The sequence below is a fragment of the Oculina patagonica genome, chromosome 8 (assembly GCF_052425735.1).
Source record: "Oculina patagonica isolate OP01 chromosome 8, crgOcupat, whole genome shotgun sequence".
Classification (NCBI taxonomy): domain Eukaryota; kingdom Metazoa; phylum Cnidaria; class Anthozoa; order Scleractinia; family Oculinidae; genus Oculina; species Oculina patagonica.
In genome coordinates, this window is record NC_135765.1 from 23,957,799 (window position 1) to 23,983,269 (window position 25,471).

The following is a 25,471-nucleotide window of genomic DNA, read 5'->3' on the forward strand; positions in this document are numbered from 1 at the left end:
TGCCACTTGCAACACGGGAGGTAATACCTTTTTTTCTTCGAATAAGCGCCGCGGCACTTATTAAATTTTTCGTGCCTCTAGTGCGGCGCTTATTCGAGGGCGGCGCTTATTTGAGAGCGGCGCTTATTAAAAATTTGGATGCCACAAACAATCTATCTTTTACAGTAATTGAAAATAGCGAGAGAGAAATAGCGCTAGCAGTCTTGGCAAAGTTCGAGACCTTACAGAACTACGTACTGTAAGAATGTTGGATAGAAAAACTAATGGGCGAGCGGTAGAAAGATCACTTTGAACTGCAAAACATCGTTTTTGATGGAAAGAAATGTCCAAGTTTGTTTTAAAATTGCTTTGTAGTGCTGATTTTAGTTAAGCGGAATTCCTCGAATAAGCGCCGCATCGGGACTGCGGCGCTTATTCGGGGGCGGCGCATATATACTTTTTGGGCCTTAATGCGGCGCTTGTTCAAGGGCGGCGCTTATTCGGGGGCGGCGCTTATTCGAGTAAATACGGTACTCGCAACATCACTTTACAACTTGCAATGCAACAATGTTGCCCGTATAACTGGGCCTTAACAGTAAATGGCACGCATTCAGCTACATCTTCCCTCCGATGATTTTTTTTTAAATCGTCTTATCCAAAGAGGACAATTTGCACACCAACATTATGCGATAAAAAACATAGGTCCTCATTTAAGAGCAAAACGACAATTTAACTTCCTTGCGAGCCAAGCCGTATGGAACAAAACTCCAATTTTGTCATGTGCGCGCGCTAATTACGTTTAATATTCTGCGCCTCGAACCCCCGGGGGATTTTTTGGACCTTTTGTGCGGGGCTGGAGCGGAGTGTGTGTGTGTTTGTGTGTGAGGGGCTTACTAAAGAAGGTGGCTTGTTTCAAATCATATATCAACTAATATATAAAATATACCGCCAACCGGTTAGCTCAGTTGGTAGAGCGCCGGACTGCCGTGCGGAAGGTCTCGGGTTCGACTCCTAGACCGGACCAACACTCAGGGTCTTAAAATAATTGAGGAGAACGTGCTGCCTTTGTAATTACATCTGCAAATGATTAGGTGTTCTAGTCTTCTCGGATAAGGGCTTTTAGAGGTTGATCTTGTGAAGAGCACTTGTGTTCTTCTGTCCATTTACCGGAAATATTGAGGCTGGTCATGCCATACGTCTCATTTTTGGTGCGACCAAAAGGATTGTCAGGGTAGCTACAGGTCAGGAAATCGTCAACGGAAATAAAAAAAAAACAAAAACGGATTTAAGATAAGACATAATATTTTTTTAGTCTGGGGAAATTAACATCTTGAAAAAAAGTCAGGGAAAATTTGAATTTCAACACTGCGGATTTATTTGATAGCTGGGCTGAAGGGGCATATACAGGGTCCTCCTGCTCCTAAATGAATATGGGGAACCCTCTTTTTATTTCGAATTTAGTTTACTTAAGATGAACAACTAATAGGCAAATTTGAAGGACAGCCTTTTGTCACTTCTATTGTGATAGAATGACCTTGATATACCCCAAAGGCGTCAAAAATACTACAACAGTTACTGTCTGGAAAACAAGTGCTTTACGTCACTAAATTTTCCTTTATTGTCCAATCAAAGAATACTGTGAGTCCACGAAAATACTCCTAAAGTTGTCTTAGTTGCTCAGCACCTTTTAAACGAAAAACAGAGTTTAGCCTGGTCACGTTTACTGTGCCATAGATAGATAGATAGATGGTGTAACGATTGCATAGTTTTATCTGTAATATTTACAGCGTTTTTAACCAATCATAACAGAGATTTATTCAAGGCCCATGTTCACCCGTTTGGCTTTGGGGCAGTTTTTTATTGTTATGAAAGAACATTGTCACTTAAAAGAATATCACGCATCTGCAAAGCTACACGGGCGAACATGGGTCTTAAAAGATTTAACACAAAGTATAAAAATTAGTAAAAACTGTATTTCATGATCGAAATATCCCCCGTACTAACTTCACAACGTCTAAAATAATATTTACCTAATAATTAAGATTAATAAACGATTTTTTTTTTCACCAGATGACCAGAACTTTCCAGTGCATTTAATTTTATCGCTATCGAATGCACGCATCACGATGGATTTTTATTAGGTGAAGTTGCCTAGGAGTTTCCGCAGGGGCCTCCAGATCGCATGGGCCATGGCTCTATGCGATCTGTTCCTGTACTAGGCACCTTAGTAGTAAATTCGTTTATTAAAAACATCATATATTACAGTCGTAGGACTGAATTACGTACAATATAAAAATTACAATAAAAATGGTTTAAAATTCTAAAAATTAATTAACATTGCATTAAAAGGTTATTTACATCGCGTGAAACGATTTCATAAAACGATCGGTGCAGCAAACTACTTTCACAGTGTTTCTTTCTAGGAAAAAAAAAATACAATGGAACCCCAATATAACAAAGTACTCAAATTCCCCGTTAAAAAAGTAACTAAACTCCTTTAGGGGACTAATTTTTGAAGGATAACTTTGGAGGCTGAAAGATAGCACGGAAAATAAAGAGTTGGCCAAGAAGCGAACTGTGAAAGGAAGAGGAAGCCAGCAAGCCACAAAGGGGTTTATGTGTTATTACTTGTTATTCTACATTAACTGAACTCCGGTAAAACGCACACATTTTCCCAGTCTCTTTGCACTGCATTATGTCAGGGTTTCATTGTCACGTTTGATATACTAGAGAATTTTAAAAAGCAATCTGAAAAAAATACTGGGGAAAGACTGTTACCAGACTGAACTAGGATCTTATTTTTGGCGAGTAGCGAAACTCCATATTGCTTCAAGCTACAGAAACTGCTGTAAATTAAAACCGAGTAGGAATGCCACCTAATCAAAACAAATTTTCCTTTTGTTCCGTTACAACTCTACGTAATAAAATCTGAAACTAAAATATTTTAAAAAAGTCAAACAAACCACATGGTGCGAAGATGTCTGAGCTGTGTTCATGCTCACTCGTTATTATCCCTAATGAATGCTAGCATCTCGAAGGATCTCTTCTAGGGCCTTTACCACGGTGTCAAATGACGGCCTTGCTTCGGGCTCCTTATTCCAGCACTTTTCCATAAGGTCCCAGCAGCTTTGCGGAAACACGTCCAACCTCTCAGGCGTCTTGTTCTCCAGGGCGTTCAACATGAGCATTACCAGAGGTAGAAAATGGCGGTTAACGTTCTGTGGTTGGTTGCCCTTACCTTCGCACACCCTCCATAGCAACATACCAAACGCGTAGACGTCAATGGTTTTGTCGTACTGCTGTTTGATCATTTCGGGCGCCATGTTTATCGGCGTTCCTACCAGCGAGTTACTTGCAAGGCCTTCGGGCTTGCAAAGGCCCATGTCGGTAAGCTTAGCCCTGTTGTTTTCGTCCAACTGAGGAAGCAAACGAGGTTGTCAAAAATAACGCAACTTTGTAAGGCCCCTAAGGGTTTACTTATTAATTTGGGCGGACAGGGGAGTGAAAGATAAAAAGAGGGAGAGGTTGGAAAGGGGAGCAGCTTTTTTCAAATATTTATATTTTGGTTTCTGGAGACCTCGAAGACAAAATGGATAAAAACTACTTTAAAATTTAAAAAATGTATCATTTTATTGTAATCCTGTCTATACTCTCGTACTTCTAGAGTCAAACCTCTGATCAATCAATGTAATCAGCCGTTCAACTGTTAGGTCTGACCATTCCAAATTAAAATAGTGACCATTTTGTACGTTCATTATGCTTTGCAAGGTAGTTTCATCTTTTAAGACTGGATGGAACCCCTGGAGTGAAGCCATTTAAATAAATGCTATTGAACAGTATTTTCATGTGTTACTGTTTATTATTTCAATATGTTTTTTTGAAATAAAGTTGGGGAATTTTTTCTCAATTTTTAATTTAGGCCACTCACTCACTAAAATAGCTGACTACTTCGCATGAAATCAACGGCCAATGACGAAATGCTGCATCTTAGCTATCATTCTCAGATCCCCCTGACAGAGAGGTTTTCCCGTCCCCAGAAAAAACCAAAATGCAGACATCCATTCACTCACCAAAACATTCTGCACTTTGACATCTCGATGAATCAAGTCTTCCGCGTGCAGATACCGCAAGGCTTTGGCAACATCAAGCGCTATTTCCAGTCTCTTCCTCATAGAAGGAATAGCTGGTAAACCTTCTTGAAGATCACACCTCATTCGCTCTGAGACAAGTGACGCAGAAAGGCTTCGAGTTGGGTTAGCCTCTACTATGGTGCACAGTATGGGTAGAATGTTCGGATGTTGAAGAGACCTTCAAATAAAAATGTCGAAAATATATTACATACAAGTTTAAGGCTAGAATTCATATCACTTATATAGTGTTTAAAGTTATTCTGGACACTTTCGTGTCACTAACATGCTTTTTTGGTGTATAAGGGTCTTAGTTATACAGCAAAGGGAATGAAGGTGCAGTGGTTTAACTTTTGCTAGTATGTTGACCTCCGGATCGAGTGGGTCCGGTTTTTAAACCCTTGGCATGGTGATTGTGTCGTGTTCTTGGGCAAGAAACATCACTCTCACACAGTACCTCTACTGACAGAAATGTATGGATAGCTACCAGCGAATTCAATTCTGGCTGTAACCATATAGGATCGACTGGTCGGTTTCTGCTACTGAAACCGGAGATTAGCACCGGCCTTATTGGCCACTAGATGGGAACGCAGATTACCTTCATCTCATTCCGTTAAAATTGAAAAAAGAAAACAGTCTTAACAGATTTCAATTCAACTGCTTGTGTTTGTTATACCTTGTATTGTGTAGTTCCAACGTCAAATCCTTAAGTACTTCCTCTGAAGCAACACCTACCACTTTCACCACGCAGGGCTTGCCTTCGGGAGTCGTGATGTTGTCACAAGCAAACACACTGCCTTGGGCTCCAGTGCCAATAAGGTCTCCTTTACGCGGTAGGCCAAATTTAAATCTGTCCATGACACCATACGCCAGCATTTCTAGGAGGGCAAGATTTGGAGCAAACTCAAGAACCTTTCCCCTTTGTTCGTCGCTTATGGTCTCTCCTCTGCTGAACAAGTCTTGGACTTTATTTATTTCCCCAGTGAACTCTTCATGGCAGGTACAAAAGTGTGCTTTTAGATTGGTCACGATTTCCTTGGCCATCTTAGACGGATCCACTTTCTTGAGGACGTTTGAGGCAACCTTCGTCTTCCATTTAGACGAACCGACCTCCACTTTCCCTGTGACGGTGTTGACAATGGTATCGATTGGGTCACAAATGGCGTCGTAAAACCAGATGGCCAATTTCTTGATGAAGCGCAGAATTGCACCATCCTGTTTTCCAAACGTGATTTGGGCTTCGTAAGAAGAAAGAAGGCTTTTCCCAAGGGCCAGAGCTGCGGAGGGAACTTCCCTATCGCCTGTGATTTCTTTCTCGACTTGCTCGATGCGTTCTTTCAGCTGAGTGACAAACAGGTCTCTGGAATGAAACATCATGCTCAACTTTTCCTTGACCTCTCCTTGGAGTTTATTGACCACCATTCGTTGCAGCTGGTCCTGGCAATGGCCTACGGCTGCCTTCTGTGTTACGAAACCACTTTGGGGAATGGTAAAATCTGTCAGGACGTACTCAAACTTTTCCGCTTCCTTGAGGATTCCATCGTGTGCCCCATTAAACGTTTCAGTCAGTAAATCTTGAATATGGTTGGCCTTTTCGTCCAGGTTGCGACTGATGTTGTCGTGCACCTCCCTTTCCTCTTGCAGAAGTGTCTGAAGCGTTTTCTCCATCAGCTTCTTGCCCTTCTTCAGAACATTGGCCGTCTGAATGAAGAAATCCAAGCACCTTGACAAGACTCGGATCAGAATTTGGCAAACTTGCTCCACCCTGGCACGTAAAGATTCTTCAGCAAACTTCTTCAGGCTCTCCTGGAATCTGTCAAAAGCTTCAGTGTACCCGCTAAAATCATCACTGGAGGCATTAGGGTTCTTCTTTTTCATCTCATTGTACGTTTGGATCCGCCAAGCGGAGAGTCCGTGGAATCGTTCGTTTTGATCCATATCCACGCCATTCTCTGCTGAGAGGAACCCATGTTTAACAAGTCTCTCGTACACTCGAAGTTTCTTCCTTGACTGTACTTCGGACTCTCGGATTCTTGATCGTGAAGAGCCTCCTGGCTCTTCGTCCTCATCTGAAGATTCGGTGCGATCTTCAGGTTCGAGTTTACTCACCACGAAAAAAATTGGCAAGTCCGGTCTTCGGGATGTCATTTCACTCAAGACCTCTCTATCCTGAAAAAAAAAGAAAGTTAAAAAAATTATATTCACGCAAAAACAGCAAATGTCGGGAAAGGGGAGCGGGACACTTCCCTATTTGGCGTAAACTGGGATTGCTATAGCTTTTCAGGGTCTTTTCTGTTAAACAGTGTATACATTTTCACTTTTTAGCGTCTTCACAGGGTGTCTTTTCGGATTGGTTTTTCGCTGCAGATTTTGAATAGGTTATCAGTTAGTTGTTATTGTTGGAGAAAACCTTTCCTCTGCATGTTCGAGTTCGCTTATTATTTGTTATTCTTTTTGTTACAGAGTCAACCTGTATCACATTTCAAGCTGTATCAAGACTAGAAGACAACAGCTTAGAAAACTGTCACTGACATGGTTAAACGCTGAGGTATTTGATGTAATATATCAAACACAAGAGAGAGTGCTTCATCACATTTCCAATCACCGGAAAGAGAGTTGAAAACACGACGAATGAATTATTGATGAATTATAAATAGGATCGAGCAATGTATTTATAGCGAAACGAAACAAAATGACGTTGAGATATCCAGTTTGTCTAGCCTTAAACTGGGTCACCAAATATGGTGTAATGTCACACCAATGTGCGACAAACGCAGTCTGCAAAGCTGCAGACCTGCAGAACTATAACCTTGTAGACCTGCAGATTTCCAGACGAAGAGACGTGCAGACTTGTGGACCTGCAACTAACAGGCATGCAGGCCGGCTGCAAACTTACAGATCACAGACTAACACTTGCAGATCTGCAGCGCAGACCATCAGACTTGCGTGACGTTTACACTCAAATGCGGATTTTTTAAAAGTACATATCGCATTTATCTTACATACCTAATAGGCCATGTGCATCATCGAGCGTTTTAAAGAAGAAATCTATATAATGGGGACTGAATGATGTAGTTTCCTAAATAATAACGTAAACCCAAGGGAAGAGGCCCTCGTATACCCCCTCCCCCGTTGGGGTTGCCTTTGTTTGTTCGCCCGAGGGTTATTGCCCCCGCAGGGTTTTGGCCCAGAGGCCAAAACCCGAGGAGGCACCTTAGGAGTCCCCGGGTGTATACATACAAGGACAAAGAATATTTGTTGAAAAAGTAAGAAATGTGTTTGTAATGGGCGAAGCGTTCTCGATTTGACAAAACTAGGCGCGCACGGTCGTGACGGGTAATATTTTTGCAAGCGCGCACGGTGGTGTCGGGTACTTGCAACCACGAGGTCGCGTTTCGTCACCTTCGTGTTTCGAGCTTCACCATCTGCTAGCAGCGTTGTGTTTTCCGGTTTTGGCCTACGCGTGTTCACAGATTTGTTCGAGCGGTTTCTCTGCTTTGGTTGTGTTAAGTGAAGCAAATGTTAGTAATACGTCGAAAGATTTCGAGCAATTGGTTTCGTGTTCTTGGCTACGTGCCGGCTACCTATGTTCCAAGCGTTACATTTGTAAGGTTTGCTTTCGGAGGTTTGTTGTATCGTATACATCTTACAAGTTACAACGAGTAATAAACAAAAGCGTGAACTTTGTCATGTAGTAAAAGGTACAACGTAATTCGTTTCGCTAACAAACTGTCAGATTATTTGATCCAAAGAGTGGGTTGTTTTCTCGAATCTTTGAATGTGCCATATTTTGTTACTCGTGGAATTTTTTAGGTTTTTTGGCCTGGAAATTATTGTAAGTTTATTTTGAATGTTATAAGCCCGAAAATAAGCTTGTGTGTTGTCATCACGAATAATGTGTTATGTGTTATTTCCGCTAGGTGTTATTTACGCGCGCTAAGTGATATAATTCGACTTGAACTTGTGAATATTGTTAGGACGCAACGGTGTCACACAACAAGAAATTCCGCATGACACAGTAAAAAAGAAGCCTAATTGTGCAGTCCATCGGCATTAATAATTTAAGGCTACAAAAACAAATTATAAAAAGGCGGGGGCAGCTTTATAGTGAGAACTATTTCCTAGTTCAAATAAAACCACAGGCCCACTTTTAGTTTCTTACATGGTCTATAAAGGGCTCGATTGTTTGGAACGAATAAATCTCAACAGTTGTCAGGTTTCTAAATGCAAATGAGAAGATTGATTCGATTCGATGGGTGTTAGGTTGTCGAGAGTAATGTGCTGCAATCCCTTCGATCCTAATCCAGAAATGGTGTAAAGGCATCGGCGAAGGGCGATAGTGGGGATATAGTGGTTTTCCTCGATGGAAGAACCTCCTTTTAATTTAAGTATCTCTCTTTGTTCTGTTTTAATTTTTGATCATTTTTTTATTGATTTATGAGGAATTCGAAACAGCGACGTTCACATCCCAGAAGAACAGATTATTAAATCGAGTTACTAAGAAACGACTGATAATAGAACTTACTATCACGACTGAGAAATTCTTACCTGCTTTGTAAACAGGTTGTGTCCGTCGACCACGTAAATCACAAACGCCAGTGGATTTTCCAGCTTCTCCTTCACCAGGTTGTCCAGTGCATCATTTTCATTCCTTCCGGGCGAGTCGATGATGCTTACACCAGACTTCAAGAACTCGATATTTAGCCCGGTCTCCACGGTCGCTTCCACCTTGGTAGCATCCACGCGGTCTTTCTGGCTGAGCTCGATTTTCTTCCGAGGGATTTTGTTCTTCCCTTTTAATGCTATCTCCTGAATGGGTTTACCATCTTTGCCCACCAGTTGACAGAACGGTTTCTCGGCGTAGGAGACGCGGACAATCCTCGCGGTGCTGGGCTGATCTGAAGTCGGAAGTGACTTGCAGCCTAAAATCTCGTTTATGATGGAGCTCTTGCCGCAATTCGTTTGACCAACAAAGATCAGCGCTGGCTCTTGCGAGAACAGGGAAGTTACTTCCTTTTTCTCCTGCGAGGTGTATAGTAATTCAGCCAGATTCGGGTCAAACTCTAGATTGATGTCAGCCAAAGCTGCCGCTTGGGTCATCACTTTCACTTCATCGGGAGACGTCGGTGGCGAGCTGGCGTAGCTAAGCTCAACTGCAATCTTTGCATCGCGCTGATTAGAAAGCTTCCCAACGATTTCATCAAAGTATTGGACTGTGTCGTTGTGAATTTTCACTAGAGTAGCCTTGCTTTTTCGAAAATCTTCGAACACATCTTTAAGAGGCATGGCGAAAGCTAAAGAAATAACACATAAAAGTACTGAAGCGTACTACATTTGAGTGTCTTGTTTCTTCCTTTCTAGGAAGAACAGGAAATGAATCATTTGCAAATGGAAGTGTTGGAATCTGTCACGAACTTGTGAACATAGAGGCGGAGCGCTCAGTACAATGGTTAGCAATTTAGCGGGTTTTTTTTTCCCATTAGGCCATCCCAATAAAATGTGTCGTTTCCCATCGCCCCGTCCCTTGTGATGGTGGGTCGGTCGGTCGGGCAAAAAAAAAAAAAAAAAAAGAAAGAACACTTGAAGGGTTCTGGGTTCCAGAAAAGGCCGGGCTGCTACTTATAGAAAGCATGATTACAAAGTCAACTCAAAAACGTGATCTTTTCGTTCGTTATTCCTTAGCAGTCTTACAATAACGTAGTATCGATGTTTATTAAAGACAAAGACATCACATCATATCAATTGTGTTAATAAAACAAGATCGAGTGCTTGTTATTTGAAGTACTTGCTTCTTTGAATAGTGAACCTGGAATTTTTTTTTTTTTACTTTTCGAGAAAAATGGGTCGGGTGATGGGAAACGAAACATTTTATTGGGATGGCCTTACATCTCTTGTTGCTTTCACTTAGTATAGTTCGTGTAATACCAAGTGTACTTCCAGGCCGCTGTAGCAAAAACTAGGGAGTTTCCTTCAATTATTTTCCTCTACACAATCCAAAAAAGATCGCGTTACCAAAGCTTTGTTTACACGAAATTTGAAATCGACAGTACAGTGCTAGAAAAATACCGTAACATTTTTGTGCAATTATTTTTTTTCAGTTAACGTTTGTGTGGTGGATGGATTAGATGTAGATATGGATATGGATTTTACACCCGCTTTATAGCTATCTTGGTATCTTTCTACATCCAATTTTCGACATCATCTCTCGACCCCGGGCTCTCGACAGCATCTTTCGATGTGCTGTTTGAAATGAGCCAATCAAAACCGAAGCATACCGTTGTTGGTTTTATGCAAATAGGTCCACAAGGTCAGAAGGTCATGCTAGTGGGCTGGGATTGGCCGATTGCCCAATTTCGATATTTTAAAATTCAGCCGAAAACAATAGACATCACTACGAGGCTCCGGGGAATAAACCCCACAAACTCTATAGTTGGGTCCCGGAGCCTCGTCCTTAGGTCTATTGTTTTAGGCTGAATTTTAATATATCGAAATTGGGCTATTTCGATACGTGTTTTTTGTTAAGCACGTCAAAAGATCAATGTCGACAGGAAGCCGCTGTGCACGTAACACTGAAAGCGGGAGCAAGACCTCATGAGTAGTTTAGATGTGCTTTTTTACATAGCCAGGGGCCCATGAACTCCTGACATAGCCTGATTGTCTTTCTGTCTAAATTAAATATCCATAAGCAAATGTAAAAAAAACTTACATGTAAAAGAGGTCCATTTATTATTATTGATACAATAAATGGTTAGCCTTCATCAACCTTGTAGTCTTCAAGTCCGCTCCAATACTAATTTTTCCTTTGTTAGAACATGACAAACATGTCTGTCACGCGACATTGGTTTTCAATTTCGATTTTCCGAGAATCGTACCGAGAACCAGGAACTGCAGACTAGAAATGAAACTAAAGATTGTGGCGCGTTCTGTCCGTCTGTGCTGCACGAATCTATGGTGTATATGTTGGGTGTGAATCACAGCTTAACCGGCTGTTGATCTATGAAGCATGGCTGCCGCTGACGGTGAGTGAAGATACAATTATGCATGATAGTGTGTTCGATTTGATGTCGATTATCAGAGAAGTGCCTGAAGCACAACACTTTACAGTTGGTTGCGAAACGCTCCCTTCGAAAACATAAAATGTTGCATACAATTGGTTAAATATATGCAATCTCCTACTTGCATGGCTTCACTGCGACGACGAAACCGATCGAAAACCGAAGTAAACCAGTCTGTACATGTATTGTGAACCACGACGATCGCGCAAGACCGCCATCGTGTCAGACATCATTCAGAACTTAAAAATATAATCAGTCTAGCTTTGCATATACTACTGATACAGTCACTCCAGGGTTCTTGCTACGTCTCTAGACATTTTTCTTAGAAGGCAACTTGGGTTGTAAATTAGTGTTGCAAAAGGCCCTTTGTCGAAGCAATTTGTATTAATATTGTTGAGAGAATATTGATAATGATCACAGCTGGCGTGTCATACATGTCTACATCTCATTTCCTTCACAACAGCTTTGTTTATCGAATAATTGAATAGTAATTTAAAAGTCACTTGCTTGCTAAAGCGGCACATGCCAATCTTTGTGCAAAGGAATAATGGAGGCAGGCAAGCTGTCCCTTTTTATCGGACTTAAATTTTGCTATTTTCAGATATCTTTATTGTGAATGTTCCTATGTTTGTCATTATTTGGGAATGAAAGCTGTTATGGGGACAAGATTTCACGGGGGCTTTACTAAACACCAGAATTGGGACAGAATGAAACCAAATCAAGATGGAATGGCCTACAGTGAGGCTTGAAATACACTGAAATGAGCTGAAAACAGAAATAGGAACTAAATGGAAATGAAGGAGCCAAAATGGAATCCTGGTTAGTTGGGAGCAGTGCAAAAAATTGGATTAGTCTGAAAGACAACAAGTGGAAAAAGCAGCAAGTATTTTGGGGCAGGAGGGAAGGATCGACATTCTCTTGCCTTCTCCCCTACAATCCTCCCCTTATTTTTTGCTCGTTTTTTTGTGCTACACCCTGGGCAACTACATGTAATTGAACACATTCCATTTGTTCCATTCCTGTCCATTTCAGTCCAATGTTGATCCATTACAGTCCATTAATTCTGTCTTCAGTCTGGTTTCATTCAGTCCTTTTGAGTACCATCCTGGCATAATTTTCAGTCTCATGCTATCTCCATTTGGGCTCATTTCACTCCAGTCTGGTCCATTTCACCTGTACCAGTATTAATTGGTGCACAATTTTACAGGCAGTAGCCTGCAATGCAGGTGTATTTCAGCGAGCGAATGCATTTTGATCGGGTGAGCCCAATCTTGGATTCGTACTCTGCAGAGAATTGGTGAAAGAAGAAAATGCGTCCCAGGGAGTAGGAATGAGGCTAAATGTACAGTGAGGAGGGAAGGGAAGCCCCGAGCCATGCCGCCCATACTGCCAGAGCTTATCCCAGTTTCGGTAGCATTAAGTGGCTAGGAATATTTCTACTCTCCCCTGAATGGGATGCTAGTCCATCGCAGGTTACCCCCTGCATTATGTCGCCAACACCCATTTATACACCTGGTTGGAGAGAGGCACTATGAGGGTAAAGTGTCTTGCCCAAGAACACAACACAGTGACCCCGGCCAGGTCCTGAACCCGGACCGCTCAATCCCGAGTCCGGCGCACTAACCATTAGGCTACTGCGCCTCCCATAGTGGGGAGGGAGGGGAAGAAAAAATATGCCTGCCCGCAGTCGTTGTTCGTATGGGAAACGCTGTTCGTCCAAGAATGGAGTTGCTGATTGGTGTGGTGTGGAGCATAGATTGATGCCTGCCAAGGAAGTGTAAAGCAATATTTTAATTTCCCTCTGGCATGGCGTGTGGGAAAATATATGTGCTTTTCCTCGCTTCCAAACCTCTCCCCGGCCTCATTCAACATGGTGGCGAATCTTCTCAATTGCTAGCTATCGCTAGCTAATATTATAATAGTCTTGCGCACCCACAGAAAACTCCTATACTGCAGGTTAACAGGCAGACTGGCTCCTTAAATTGTGATAAATTATTTCATGGAATTAATACAGTACAAAGTATTTGCACACTTATGAAGTATTCAGTCTCTAAAATAGTTTAGAATGTGACATGAAATTTAGGGGATGTGAATATGAGCTTGGGGGTGGCAGTCAGTCACCTTTTATATTAAATATAGATTCATTTTACATCAAACCACTGAAGTATTAATGTTGGTTGCACTTAGCCAAATATTTGTCACCAAAGTTTGTAAAGAAGATTGATATCAAATGTTCAAAGCGTTTTGCACCAGGCAAATAAATCCAGGCATTCACTGTAATGAAAAATGTTAATGCCTCAGTGACACATTCAAGCTACTTGCAAAAAACCATTTCAATTTTGACCAACAGGAGTCTATCGTGGCATTTATCTGCAATGCACAGTTTGTTTTGTAATAAAATCTGCAGCTTTGAGCTTTGATGAAACCTACAGTTGCAGTGTACAATACACGTTTACGCCGTTAGCCGGAAGTAACATGAAAGCGAGGCCTAAGGGCCACCAAATTTCCCGCGAACTTCGAAAGAGTAAACATGGAGGCCGAAAACGTTTCGAATAGCAATTTAGAGTTGGAAAAATTAAAGCCACAAGATATTCCTGGCGCTCTTATAGAAAGTTAAAGTGAGATTGGAAAATGGACTGTCGATAAACTTAAGTTTTGGTTAAAATGCAGACGGCTAAACCAGCAAAGAAATAAAAAACAGCTAGTATAAAAGTAAGTACTCGGCGATATATAAGCAACTGCCGGTGTGTGTGCGAATTTTTTTTTATTGTTGCTTGGAATCAGTTGAACGTACTCACTTTTGAAATTACATTTTTATATATTTTTTTATGACAGAGTTAAAATGTCGAGTTCATACAAGAGAGATCGCAAATATAAATTAATTTTCCACGGAGGCAGTGCGGATAAAATTAAATCGGCATCTTGTGATCGTGAGTGCCCGGCATATAAAAGCGAATGTTGTTGTCACGTTATGGCAGTTATTTGGAATCTCTAAGACATGTATGACAAGGAAAGGAGAATTAGAAGAGTCTGACACTAAAATATGTACCTCAAAACCGCAACAATGGGGCAAGGGAGGGAAAAGAAATGTCAACTTTTTACCGGTAATGACCACGAGTGATGTAAACCCGGTGAACATGATCTTATTCAAACAATTTCAAATGTGGCTGAAGGTCAGTTAGTCAATCATTCAGAATCTACTGACAATCAACCAAGGCAGTTGAATGAAAATAATACACTTGTTGAGCCACAGCGCCTCAACAACAGTTCCCCTGGCCTACCGTTAACTACATTTCCGCCACTACCGACCAAATGTTCTTAGGAAACTGTAGACTTAAAACTATTTCATAACAATCCTGCTATCTTGAACAAGATTCAAGTATCTCTTCAAGCAGCACAGGAGCTTCATGCTAAGACAACTGGTCAAGTAAATAACAATCTATGGCACAAGGAGAGAAATCATTGCATCACAGCCTCAAGTTTTAGTAAAATTATGAAAAGAAAGAGTGAACCAACACCTGAATTTATCAAGCAATCTGTGACCCAACTTGTCCTTTGTTAAATATGGCAGAGAAAATGAGGGCAAAGTTGCAGATATGTATGTTAAAAAAAAAAAATGCACGAAGAAGGGAACACTGGACTGAGAGTGGCAGAAGTTGGCCGGTGTGTCAACCATCCCTTCCTCATTTCGGGGCATCTCTAGACCGTGTTGGTTTTGATCCCATGTCAAATGACAAGTTTGGAGGACTAGAGATAAAGACTAACCCGAAGGCAGGCTCCATGGGTCTCTCAATAGTTTTTGGGCACCCTTCTTTTGGAGCAAACCATTTTTTGGCTTCAAAAGATAAGCAAATTATACTCAACACTAAGCATGCATATTATTATCAACTTCAGGGTCAGTTGAGCCTATCTGTTCTCTCGTGGAATGATTTTGTGGCACATTCAGGTATAGGAGACATATTCAAGCAACGGGTTTTTCCTGACAAGGACTTGTGGTCGTCCAAAACTATGGTGCCCAAACTGAACTCATTCTTTTTCAATCATATTCTGAATTTTTTCTTGTTAAATAAGTCCACAACACAATTTAAGAATGAAATAACAGCAAGAAACTTGCAATAATGAAATCAGTGAGCAGACAGTACAGAATTCCCTTATACTATACTTCACTTTTTCTATGCATTCACAATGCATGTATGTGCCATATCCTTGAACATTTCAATTACATGAACTTTTTTCATATATATGTATATATAAAGTAACAAGTATCAGGCCACCTGATAAAATTCAAATAATATAATTCAAATAAAATTCAACGTCGATCCATATTACACTGTAAGAATTGGATTTTGAAAATTCACGACTGATGATGTAACAGTCCATAACTGATTAATGCAGCCATGCATTGTCAGTGGTATTACTTGATCAAATATGGCTTTCTAAAGCACACTTAAAACAAAAAGTGACACCGGGTAAGGTTTGAAGTTTTATTAAAGCTTTTCAATGATAATAACAGATTTTTTTCTCAACTTTATTTCAAATCCATTCAAGCTCTTATTTATACTGCTCATAGTACATACATACAAACTCTCATAATACGCTTTGTCTACCTGTGATTTCTCCTCTCTTGTTTCGCATCGCATTGCCCTCTCGATCTCGAGACTTGATGTCTTGGTCCACTGAAACCGTGATGGAATAGCAGATGGCAAAAGATCTTTCCTTTTCTCAGTTTAACTGCGCTTGTAGTCCGTAGCAACAAAATGTTCTGAGCAGCAAAACAAAGAAGTATTCTACTTGAACTTGCCGTCAGATCGTTCCATTTTCACTGCCCATTGCATTCTACGGTGATTATCTTTCGGAAATGCATGAAACGTGAGGCCTTTTCTGTTATCCGACCGATTATTACACAGTGCTGCCGCACAGCATTTAAAACCACCCACAGTAGTTGGCAGAGCGTCCGCCATCTTTATTTTGGTGGCCCTTAGGCCTCGCTTTCATGTTACTTCCGGCTTACGGCGTAAACGTGTATGGTGGTGGTGGTGGTGGGGGGGGGGGGGGGGGGGGGGTACATTGTTGGTGTCAGGGATTCCATTCCCTCATGATATGTTTTCAATTTCACAAGGTGTTTACATTGGGACCAGAACTTTCAATAACTGTTTTCTGTGACAATTGTTGTCATCAAGTTGTCATCACTAATTTTGTAGTCTTGGTTTTATCATTCCGTTGTTGTTTTGGAATTTATGCTAATTTCTTGCATCATAGGAAAGTCATAGCAAAATTTAACAAATTTATTCACGTTAAATGACGTCATGACCAACAGATAAGGTCCAGGCTATCTAGTGCAAAATGATTTTATTATTCAAGGTGTATTGTTTATCATCTATGTATTGTAATAGTTAAAACCCAAGGGTTGCCCAGGAGTAAAGTCTCCGACGAACATTTAGTAGTTAAATGTTTACCAATTCCAGCAAGTTACCACTCGGAGAACTTGAGCTGCAGCATAATTTTTTGTAATCATACTTTTGCTGAGATGACTGCTGCTTTATTGCAGTTCCTGATGGAGTGGTCACTTCGTCATTTGAGGAGCAATTCAAGGAGCTGACCTCGCTCATTACCTTTTTTGAACAGTGCTCGCGGGAAACACGACGTTTTATCGACAACATGAAGGCAGAGCTGCATGACAACTTGAAAACAGACCTAATGACGGAAACAGAAAGAGAACGTCTGCAGTCATATTCCGAAAAGAAATCCACTTTGTTAGTTGTTGGCCAAACGAATAGTGGAAAGAGTTCATTTGTTAATGAACTCCTTGGTGGGTCGTTTATGCCAACATCTGAAGTGCCATGCACCTCCCGCATAGTCCGTCTGAAATACAGTCAAGAGAACTACGTCCAGGTTGGTAATGTGTTTTATGTTAGATGATAGGTTTAAAACGATTAAGGATTTCAATTAATGTAGTTAGGTTGTTAGTCTTCTCCAATGTTGTAGGACCTGTATGACATGACAACTTTCTTTGCAGTACCTGGGTATGAACGTGTGAAGCGACCGCGAGTATAATGCCCCCCTCCTCCATTGCACTGCAAGGTTTACATTGCTTCCAGGTGAAAAGAGGCAATGAAAGCGAGAAAGGTTTCTGTGTATCAACACAGTACAAAGACTCTTGCACTGTGCTGAAACTCAGCAACTGTGATCCTGTACTTCAAGGTCACCGCTCATATCATATTGCATTACACTACCACACCTCTAAATCTGGTATCGCCTTTTTTTTTGGGGGGGGGTGGGGGTGGGGTGGGGGGTCTTTCTTGTTACCATATTATGAAGAAATGGTGAACATTCTCTACTCTCACTTGCCAACCAAACAGAATTAAGCAAGACGTGTTTTGCTATTGAAAGGTATTGGATGAGTCCAAGCCCACTGAAAGATATTTCTTCAGTAAGAAGAAATTGCCAAAAGAAGCCATAGAGCTGGATGAGAGCAAGAGGGGTGATCCTTCCTGGATCAACGCCGTGGTCGAAGTGGGTCTATACAACTCTCTTCTCCAGAACGGACATCTGGAAGTTATCGATGCACCTGGGATGAGCGAGAACGACGCTCTCGACGAGATTGTCAACGAGTGCATCCACGGTGCTCTGCAAGTCATAATCTATGTCATAGATGGCAATTCATCTCTGAGATTACAGGTCAGTTTAACTGTTAGACACGTGTTGATCTTAGATAAGGCGTTTGTTGTAGAGAAGTCTTCAAGCAGCTGTCGCAGTGATAGATTTGTTTCTTTTACTTTGGCTTTGTTGAACTCCATATGTGATTAGAACAAAAAAAATGGGTCTAACAAGCTTTGAACAATCACAGCAAACAGGCTGTCTTCTTAATCATCCAATCGTGAGATAAGCCAAAGCCAATTGTTTTTCGGCCAAGTTGGCAACGCGAGTTTTCCCGCTCTTGGCATCGGTTGGCAGTTGTCTGTCTTTGGCTTGGCACCGGTTGAATGTTGTTCCTTCAACGGATTGATTTATTGCGTTTGCGTTTGAGTGATTACTTTTGTTCTGGTTACGATAGTCATAACAAAATCATTCATATTATTGCGGGAGTTGAGAGTATTCTGTAGTGAAGGCCCTTTAAAAGGATACCTTATCTCTTACCTTCTGACGCTCGTGCCATTAGCACCTATAGACTAACTGAATGCTTGCATTTTTTTCTATGTCAGGAAAGAGGATTTCTTCTTAAGATGAAGGAAAAAGTTGGAAACCTGCCCATTTTCTTCTTGTGCAACAAGGTCGACAAAGACCAAACAGCTCAAGAGTTTGACAGAGACTCCGACTCGGAAGAAGATGAAGATCCTAGCCAGAGCAGTGGTGAAGGAAAGGAGCAGCTGGTCTATCAAGCTCTTATAAAATGTCACATGGTGCCTGGAGATATACCGTCGACAGATTGTCCTTTCTTCCATGGGTTATCGTCCAAAGAAGTCAGAAGCGCTCGACTAAAGAAAGAGACCAATCGTTATACAGAGCAGTTTGATGAGCTCAAGTCCAAACTGCTACAGTTCGCCGCCATTGGCGTCAACGCGCATTTGAAGTCTGCCACTGAACTTCTTTGTCAGATCCAAGAGAGAGTCTTCGATTTCTTCTTGAGTTGCGATTTGAAGAAAGATAGAATACCCGCCCAAATCGAGTTATTCGATAAGCTAGAAGTGAAAGAGGAAGAATATGTCGACAAGATGAGATCTTATGTAAACAAAAACAGTTCTAAATTTGCGATGATCGTTCAAAAAGCCATTCATGACAAAAGGTTAAGTATTGAAACTGAGGCAGCCGAAATGCAGTTTGGTGCAATTAAAATAGGAGACGTTGTTGGACGAAACGAAGTCGTAGAACAATGTCGAAGACAAATCAAAGACTTGGTGTTGTTCAAGGTCATGAACATCTCAATAGATCAGGTTCAAAAGGCCGTCAATGTAATCACAGGCGAACTACGCGAATCTCTGGAAAGAGAGTTCAACGAGGTAGCCAGAGAAGACGATCGTCTATCGAACCTTGTAAAGAGGCAACTAGAGTACAGCTTTCTGCAGCATTTCCAGGCAGGAAACTTTTGTCTTCATTTCGACTATGCCTTGATGAAGTTTGGCGTCAAGCTCATGGATGATGCAAAGAAGGTCGTCAGCGATGTGTGGTCCGCCATATTGGGAAAAGGAACAACGCTTAACGAAAAGTGGAAGAGGAGTATTGCTAAGGATGTGTTGGATAGCATTGATTGCGACGCAATCGCAAGCAGAATTTGCTATAACATACTATCTGATCTTGAAAATGGACATAAGCTATTCCGAGTTAATCTGGTTCACATGAGACTGTTTTGCCAAGAAGCCGCCGAGCAGTCTGATGTCCAGCGACAATTTGCCACAGCCAAGTCCCCGTACTTTGCAAGACTGATGAGTAACGCTCAAGCTCTTTATCAGTCTGTCGCGTTTGAAATTCCCTCTAAGGTAGCCCTCGGGACTCGTCTAGGAAGGAAGGGCCACAGAGGCAAAGTGTTTGAAGCTAAGTCAGACAAGCATCGAGTAGCAAAACAACTGACCTGTGCCGAGGCAATGCAAGAGGAACATTTGTTAGGCATTACAAGAACCTTTAGCAGGTCAGATATAGCATTCCTTTGACGTTAAACCCTTTAAATCTTAAAGACAACAAACAAGTTCCCTCTATTGTACTTTATACACCTCATATGGCACAAGTAAGAACCTGCATTTCCCCAAATTAGCCTAAACAGGTTCTTACATAAATGGTTATTAGTACAAAAATTTACGTAGAGAGTAGAGTACGTAGAGTTTTTAGTAGTATTCAGCCTTTTCCTGCATACCATTTCATTTATATTTTTGTGATTGTATCGGTAATAATATTTTATGATTTTCGACACTGGTGTTTACATTGCAACTGGAGTGATAAAACTCCTAGGTGTCTCCAAAGAGGATCCAGAATGTCGACTTATCTCTTAGAAAATAAGAACCTATTTTCAAATTTTAGGCTAAAGAGGTTCTTATAATGAGGGTGTCTAACTCGAAATTTCATGCTAACAGGTTCTTAAAAATTGCAAGTAGGTTCTTACTTGCGGGTTTTTACTGTATCGAGAAATTTCTTTTTGGCGACCACATCTTAAATTTTTTGTGACATTTTCTATATAGTTATGTTTTCGATAGCTGTGGAGAACTTGGACATAAATCATTACTGGATCTCAAACGGTTATTACGTTTCCTATAAGTAGTTGTTTTTGTCGATAACTATCAGATAATGTACTGTGACTTGCGAATTCTTTAATGTCATGAAGACATTGAACGTTTCTTATAAAACAAAAAAGAAAACGGCTATATGCCTAGTAGAAAAAGAGAGCTTGGCTTTCGAGAAGAAATCAAAATGGAAAAACAATTTTAACATGCTGATTATTCTACCTGGAGAAAAATTGGGATTGCATGCTGTTTTCATTCGTCTTGTATTGTCAATGAACTGTAAAATTCTGTGCCAAATAGCGCAATCTAGTAAATAAGTAACAGAACTGTGGCACAATTAATAAATAATTTGTAAATAATTTGGTGTATTGATTTTCTCTAACTACCACATTGTTCGAGACAAAATTTTTCAAAATTGGGCAAGACGTCATCTTACATAGTACTATGCTACAAATGTTTTGGTCTTTAGAGAAGGAATTTCTTTTTCTGTCTAATTGTTGCGTTTACCTACATAGAATGCTATGTTTGAGATCGTTGAGGTCTATGCATATCAACCTGCTGTTTTTTAATACCCTGTAGGATTCAAGGTGACATTTCCACAATTTTAAAACCTGTTTCGTTGATTCTGGATGGAAGCAACAAAGTCTCTGTTCTGTTTCCAAGGATGTGTGTAGATTTGTTTGATCGTCTGCAGAGTGACAATCCAATCCCGCTTGTCCAAGGTCTGAGAATAGTGCAGCAAATGACTGACGCTCTTGAGAACTGCTGGCTCAGAGGCATTCACCATGTGGATCTCAGGATTACAAACGTTCTGGTACATATATTTTAACCTCTTTCCAAGGGTCTCTATTCTTTTCGCCCCCTGCAGCGGGTTTAAGAGAAAAAAAGACCCTGGAAACAGGTTATTTAAATTTTATACCGTTTCCTCGATTGCATTCCTAGGGTACCTCTTTAAATTTGAAAGGTGGTAGGGGGGGGGGGGGGGGGGAGCGGAATTGGTAAGAAACCTGGTGTAATATCGCCACCTCTACATCCATTCTAACCGCTTTTGAGGAGAGCGGTGGCCTATGCATTTTATATTTCAAGATCCTTTGATGCACGCATTTGAGTAGGGCATTTTGTCGAGGACTACGTTATAATAATTACCCCAAAGGAGCGCCTTCATTCTGGATTGAACAAGGAAACCACCTGCACTTTGGTTTTCGCATCAGCGCTCACACAGTCTCAAAACCTGCCACGTAACACTTCTCAATTGTTTTACTCCTTTTCGAAACTTTAAAAATATGACACCACGTTTCATTATTATCTATATTAGCAAAACTGCATTAATTCAGTGTCTGTTCTATAACAGCTGGACGACAACCAAAATGCAAGACTAAACGTTTCCAAGCCAAGAGATGACTCAATCCCGTATCCCGACGATTTAGCACCTTTCCACGTGCCACGCAGGAATCCTGGAGCCCACAGCGTTGATCCTGAATCGATTGTCACTCTTAAAAACCATTGTGTGTACAGTCTTGCTGTTCTGCTCTTGCTGCTGTTGGGGGATAAGTACCGCAGGCCAGACTACGCCAAGACAAACAGCGTGGACGAGGTATATGCTGCAATAGCGCAGAGGAAGGATTCTGATCACTGGCTCTCAGTGTCGAAGGATCTGGAAGGTCGCTATGCCGGCGGAAGGAAGGAGGCGCTCAAATCTGTCATGACCATATTCAACGCCCAGCAACAGGAAGAAATTATGTTGTCGTTGTTAGAGAACTTCAAATTACAGGTCACCGAGGTGCTATCTTCTTATGAACTAAAAGAGTCACTAGTTTAAAAAGGCAGACGGTTCTTGTAGTCATATGGTTGTACATGTATCTTTTTCTAAGGTGTTCATGTATGGCACCATTCATTGCCTTGTTTGGAACTAAAGAGTATAATTTTTACTTACCTACCAAATCTGGATTCTTTTAAACATTTAAATGCCAAGGAGATTAAGAGAAAGGCCGGTGATTTTTAGAATTTGAATAGCCAGAATATTCTTTAAAATGTGTTACTTATAACAATGTACTTAGAGCAGCGGTAGAGTATGAGTCCAGGGAAGTTAATAGGTACTGTTGTTTCGTTTAACTCTTGAAAATTAATGGGATATATAGGGATTTTAAAAGGTATCCTCAAGATACGTTTTTAAAATTTGTTGTCTTGAGAATGTCCAGATAGATTTTAAGGCAATTATTTTGGGGATTTTAGTAGGTAAGCCTTGGGACAGCACAGGTTATTTTGGCGAATAACTGATGCTTTAATTGCGAGTTTGTATTGAAACTTAAATGACAATTTTAATTGTTTCTGACAACGTCTGCATACAGTTTTAGCGAAGTTTGACTTCTGTCCCGCCCTCAATTTTCATGTTAATCTGATAAAAAATTGGCCATTTGTATTCTATCCTCCCTTTTTAACAACTTAAAAGCACTATAGTACATATGAAATAGGCGCCGGAGTAGGGGGGTAAGAGGAGGAGGCTGTAGCCTGCCCCCAAACAAAACGTTTGCCCCCCCTTCCCCTCCCACGCTGAAAGTAGCGATAGCACAGCATAGAATTGGCTTGAAAAGAAACAAATCGTTTAATCAGGATCGTGTTTGGCGGGATAATATGGTGTAGGACTTTCCACAAAATTCCTTTACCCAAAACGCTACAAGGAGATGCCCGCAATCTGTTAAGATTGTATTTGACATTACCTGTGTCATCTTCAGAGCTTACATTATCGGCTTTCCGACTTCTAAAGAACAACCTAAAAAGCACCATAAAGCAGGATTGTCGAAACTGCCTAGTTATGCATTGTCACAAATCGAAATTGGATACAATGGACACTGTTAAAGTCATTTTGGGAAATTTGAGTAGGGGGATCCCCCCCCCCCCCCCCGCTTACCTTGAGGTACGATGGGCCGGTTTCCATCGTTTCAAAACAAAACACCACCTATGTTTTAAGGCCAGTTTGATCACAGAATCGCGTTATTAAAAGTAGCGTGACGCAGTCCCACAAATTAGATCAGATCAGTAAATTAGTAAATTAGATCAGTGTTTACTCCTTTTAGATTGCGTACAAAAAGTTCACAATAGCTATCTTTAGCTTGTAAAGTATTAAAAGTTCGAAAATGATCATTATAAAAAAATACTTTTCCCTCAGGTTCGACGCTGTAGTTGCTGACCGTGGGTGCTTTGTTTGTCTACCCATCAAAATCAAAACCGAGGCACTTAAAAAGAGCTTTGTCGCCATAGCACTTTTTAAGGTGCTAAATTACTTCAAAATCGATGGAAACCTTATAAATAGTAGTGTACTGAGGTAGAGCAACACCAAGAAGTGATAGTTAAACAAAAGGATAGTGAAGACGACTGACACATTTTACGAAAGGGGAACTTGGAAAATGGAGGCTAATTTTTTTTCAGCTGCGTCTTCAATTAAAGACGCATCGTTTTATGTTTATATAGGGGAGTGGTGGCGTCAATAAAGTTCTCAGTAGATTGTAGTTTACGTCTGGATTCGTCAGTAAGGGGTTGCAGTATAGTCGTCAGGTATTTGGACGATGGTACGTTGGTGGCCCACAGAGCGAGACTATGGGTGGCACCAGTATACCAGGTTTGTGCAGTTTCGGTAGTCCGTAAGGTTCGGTGTTTGTGGTACTGAGTACCTCAATCGGTAGTGGCATTGAGTGTCTAAAGCGTCGGGTTTTCTGGGCGTAATTGTTTTGTTAAGTTTACGTTGTAGTGCTGGCGTCGGGTCGCCTTTAAGTTCTTCGTAGGTTTGTTTGTCGTTAACAAGTGGGTCCATTTTGTCATTGTAATCAGTTTTGTCCATAAAAACAGTAACACGTCCTTTGTCGGCTGGTATGATAACAATGTTTGGGTCGTTTTTCAGTCGTTTCTGTGCTTCTCGTTCAACTTTAGTCAAGTTGCTGTCAGGTATAAAGGCTGACTGTATTGTTAATGCAATTATGTTTCCGATGTTGTCTCGGCTAGTTCGTAAAAGTGTCATTAAAGAGACAGAACTACCTTAACACTAGATACAATAGTCGTCAGTTTATGTTTAGGCTTCACCGAGCGTTTTTGTCAAGGGGACAAGAAGAAACATTCCAGACCCAGATGTCGTTAGTTTTCTGTCGGTCTCCTTTCACATCCAAGCCTTGCTGTTTAGCCGTCAGATAACGGAGTCTGTGGCCAATTCTTACAAGATGGGCTCGTTGTATTGGTCATGTGTTCTGTCAGGAGTCTCTAGAAGCATTCGGTATTCTTAATACAGTCCTGGGTCCCAGCTTTTTGTTTTAGAGCCCTGGAGACCTGGAGACCTGGAGCCCTACCCTATCAAACGAGTAAAAGTTCATGGAGGCAAAAAGAATTTACTGGTAAAGGGTAAGCTTTATAGATCGCGGCTTTACAGTGCGAATACTCGAACCGGGACAGTTGGAACAAAGTTAACCAATGACAACGTTAATTGAGAACAAAGGATGTCGACCTTTTTCGTTAACAGACCAATGACGTTCAAAAACGCAAACAATAGATTTACAGAAAAATTTGAAAACTCAACAACGTTGCAAATAGTTGCGGACCTCTCAGGAAACTCGCCTTGTTTTTGATTGGTTAGTTTCGATCCTTAATTTTCAAGAGGTCGTAGATAGAGATCGTAGATAGATAAAGTTAGACAAGTTATATAACAGCCCTCTAAGAGGTCATGTGGTTACTAATGTTTTAACACACTTAGTCGAACTGAGGAAATAGTGAATAGCTAAAATGGTTCTGGAATGTTTCATAGTGTAGTAATGATGAAAGTAATCACCCCCACTCCCGCCTTCATCAATTATTTTACAAGAAATCAGACAAAAATATGTTAAAGATTTTCTGAGAGATTTTTGGTAAACGTAGTTGTCGTAGGCTTTCTTGCAAAACAAATAACAAATATTGATGTTGGCGGGTCTAAATGTGTTTTTGGTTTACCTCTGGTCCTAATAAGGGGGGAAACATATTAAAGGCAACGGGTTGACCCTTTTCTGCGAAATATAACGATCTCCTTATACTCAGAGATAAATTCAGATATTGATTCCAAGCAATATAAATATAAATAACATTT

At 40.9% G+C, this 25,471-nt stretch overlaps 2 protein-coding genes across 4 annotated transcripts; one reads left to right on the top strand and one right to left on the bottom strand.

Annotated features, from left to right (window-relative positions):
* Window positions 1-1,768: 1,768 nt before the first annotated feature.
* On the bottom strand, window positions 1,769-9,449 carry LOC144663551 (dual serine/threonine and tyrosine protein kinase-like). Its single transcript, XM_078524538.1, has 4 exons — window positions 8,655-9,449; window positions 4,783-6,275; window positions 4,050-4,287; window positions 1,769-3,395 (listed from the first exon to the last, which is right to left on the bottom strand). Exons 1-4 carry the CDS (start codon window positions 9,390-9,392, stop codon window positions 2,994-2,996), a joined length of 2,871 nt encoding a protein of 956 aa, XP_078380664.1. The 5' UTR covers window positions 9,393-9,449; the 3' UTR covers window positions 1,769-2,993.
* Window positions 9,225-24,344, top strand: LOC144663554 (dual serine/threonine and tyrosine protein kinase-like). Of its 3 annotated transcripts, none has more exons than XM_078524541.1 (7): window positions 9,226-9,555; window positions 10,205-11,125; window positions 16,710-17,053; window positions 17,552-17,839; window positions 18,364-19,784; window positions 20,950-21,184; window positions 21,722-24,343. In XM_078524541.1, exons 2-7 carry the CDS (start codon window positions 11,110-11,112, stop codon window positions 22,187-22,189), a joined length of 2,772 nt encoding a protein of 923 aa, XP_078380667.1. In that variant the 5' UTR covers window positions 9,226-9,555; window positions 10,205-11,109; the 3' UTR covers window positions 22,190-24,343. The 3 variants fall into 3 exon arrangements, with proteins under 3 accessions (XP_078380670.1, XP_078380667.1, XP_078380669.1); XM_078524543.1 differs by having other exon boundaries at window positions 10,916-11,125; XM_078524544.1 differs by having other exon boundaries at window positions 9,225-11,125; window positions 16,787-17,053; window positions 21,722-24,344.
* The last annotated feature ends 1,127 nt before the right edge of the window (window positions 24,345-25,471 follow it).